We start from the raw sequence: 1,502 nt of genomic DNA, 5'->3' as shown, positions 1-1,502 counted from the left end.
CGAGGAAGCTTCCAGAACAATAGTAAAACATTCAAAACGTGTGATGAGGATCCGCTCAATGTGATAAAGTGAGTCGGTAGGTACCTAGTAAAGTCCAAATGCTTTGGTAATTTTAACTGGTTTGTTGTTGTGGCGAATCTTTTGTTTTCTGTGCCTGCTTCGAAAGTCAGTCAATGAGAAAGGGCACGTTACTTTGACTAAACAATCAAAATCAGTTCACAAGAAAGATTAGTAATAGAGCTCTTGCAATTCACTCTATAAATACCATACATACATCTTCTCATACAAAACACCACACCGAACGAACGAAGGCAAGCATTTCGAAGAAGAGTTTTTGTAGAAATCTTGAGATAAAGAGAAGAGAAGAGAAGATGGTGGCAGGAAGTTTCAGCATTGAAATAGAGTCTCCAGTGGAGGCAAAAAGGCTGTGGAAAGCAACTGTGGACACCCACAACTTATTGCCAAAGCAAGCACCAGGCCTCATATCGGGCATCACACTTGTTCAAGGTGATGGAGGAGTTGGTACCATTCGACACGTTAATTTCACTCCTGGTAAGTAACATTTAGGTTTGGTTTCACTATTCTAAACTTGCATCATGTTTAAGTTGTACGTCCCATTTTAACAGCTGAAGATATTGTTTTTCGATGAAGTTTTGAATCATAAGAACCAGAGACATTGTTACTAATAATACGATATGAAATTGTAATTGCTATTGCAGCCAACAAAGATTTTAGCTATATGAAAGAGAAAGTGGACTTAGTTGACGAGGCCAACCTGGTTTATGGTTACAGCCTTGTGGAAGGAGGAATGTTGGGGGAAAAGGTAGCGTCAGTAAGCCACAAGATTAAATACACCCCTAAACCAGGGGGTAATGGTGGATGCATTACCACATTTACCTGCAACTACGATAGCCTACCTGGTGTTCCCCAGGATGAAGCCAAAATTGAGGAGATCAAGGCCAACAACACTGGTTTGTTCAAGCAGGTGGAGGAATATCTTATCGCCAATCCCACTTTATACTGCTAAATGGAGTATCAAGATCTCAATGGCAGCAGTGTCAGTGTCACTTAATAATATCTCACACTGATGATGATAACAGGGAGGGTTGCACTATTTGTCAATGGCAGTTGTGCCACTTAGATATACTTCAATAGGAAGATGTATGTCCTAGGCCTGTTAGCTGGGTCTAACTGTAAAGCTTTCTCACTTTCTCAATGTTGGCTTACATTTTGGGTTTCCAATTTCAGCCTCCTCGCAATTGATTAGAAAAAAAACTTTGTGTTTTTGCTGTAATAATGAGCTAAAGGTCGATGCTTTCTTTTAAGTGTTCAATTATGGTTTTACAATTTTGAAATAACTGTCAATCGAGCACTGTCATGGAGGTTAACTACCTTTCGATATAGAATGGAATGGTGATTTCTTCTCTGCTATTTTCATGGAAGCTTCTTTCCGGTAGAGATGCATTGGCCTTCTTTATTAAAATGCAGATTGTCTTGTGGGA

At 39.6% G+C, this 1,502-nt stretch overlaps 1 protein-coding gene across 1 annotated transcript; it reads left to right on the top strand.

The window, feature by feature from the left end:
- Positions 1–305: 305 nt before the first annotated feature.
- LOC131858217 (pathogenesis-related protein 1-like) lies at positions 306–1,217 on the top strand. The gene is made up of 2 exons (XM_059211378.1): positions 306–552; positions 720–1,217. Exons 1-2 carry the CDS (start codon positions 372–374, stop codon positions 1,025–1,027), a joined length of 489 nt encoding a protein of 162 aa, XP_059067361.1. The 5' UTR covers positions 306–371; the 3' UTR covers positions 1,028–1,217.
- Positions 1,218–1,502: the final 285 nt, after the last annotated feature.

The sequence above is a fragment of the Cryptomeria japonica genome, chromosome 9 (genome assembly GCF_030272615.1).
Source record: "Cryptomeria japonica chromosome 9, Sugi_1.0, whole genome shotgun sequence".
Lineage (NCBI taxonomy): Eukaryota > Viridiplantae > Streptophyta > Pinopsida > Cupressales > Cupressaceae > Cryptomeria > Cryptomeria japonica.
The sequence above is the reverse complement of the archived record's forward strand: the minus strand, read 5'-3'. Positions and strand labels throughout refer to the sequence as shown.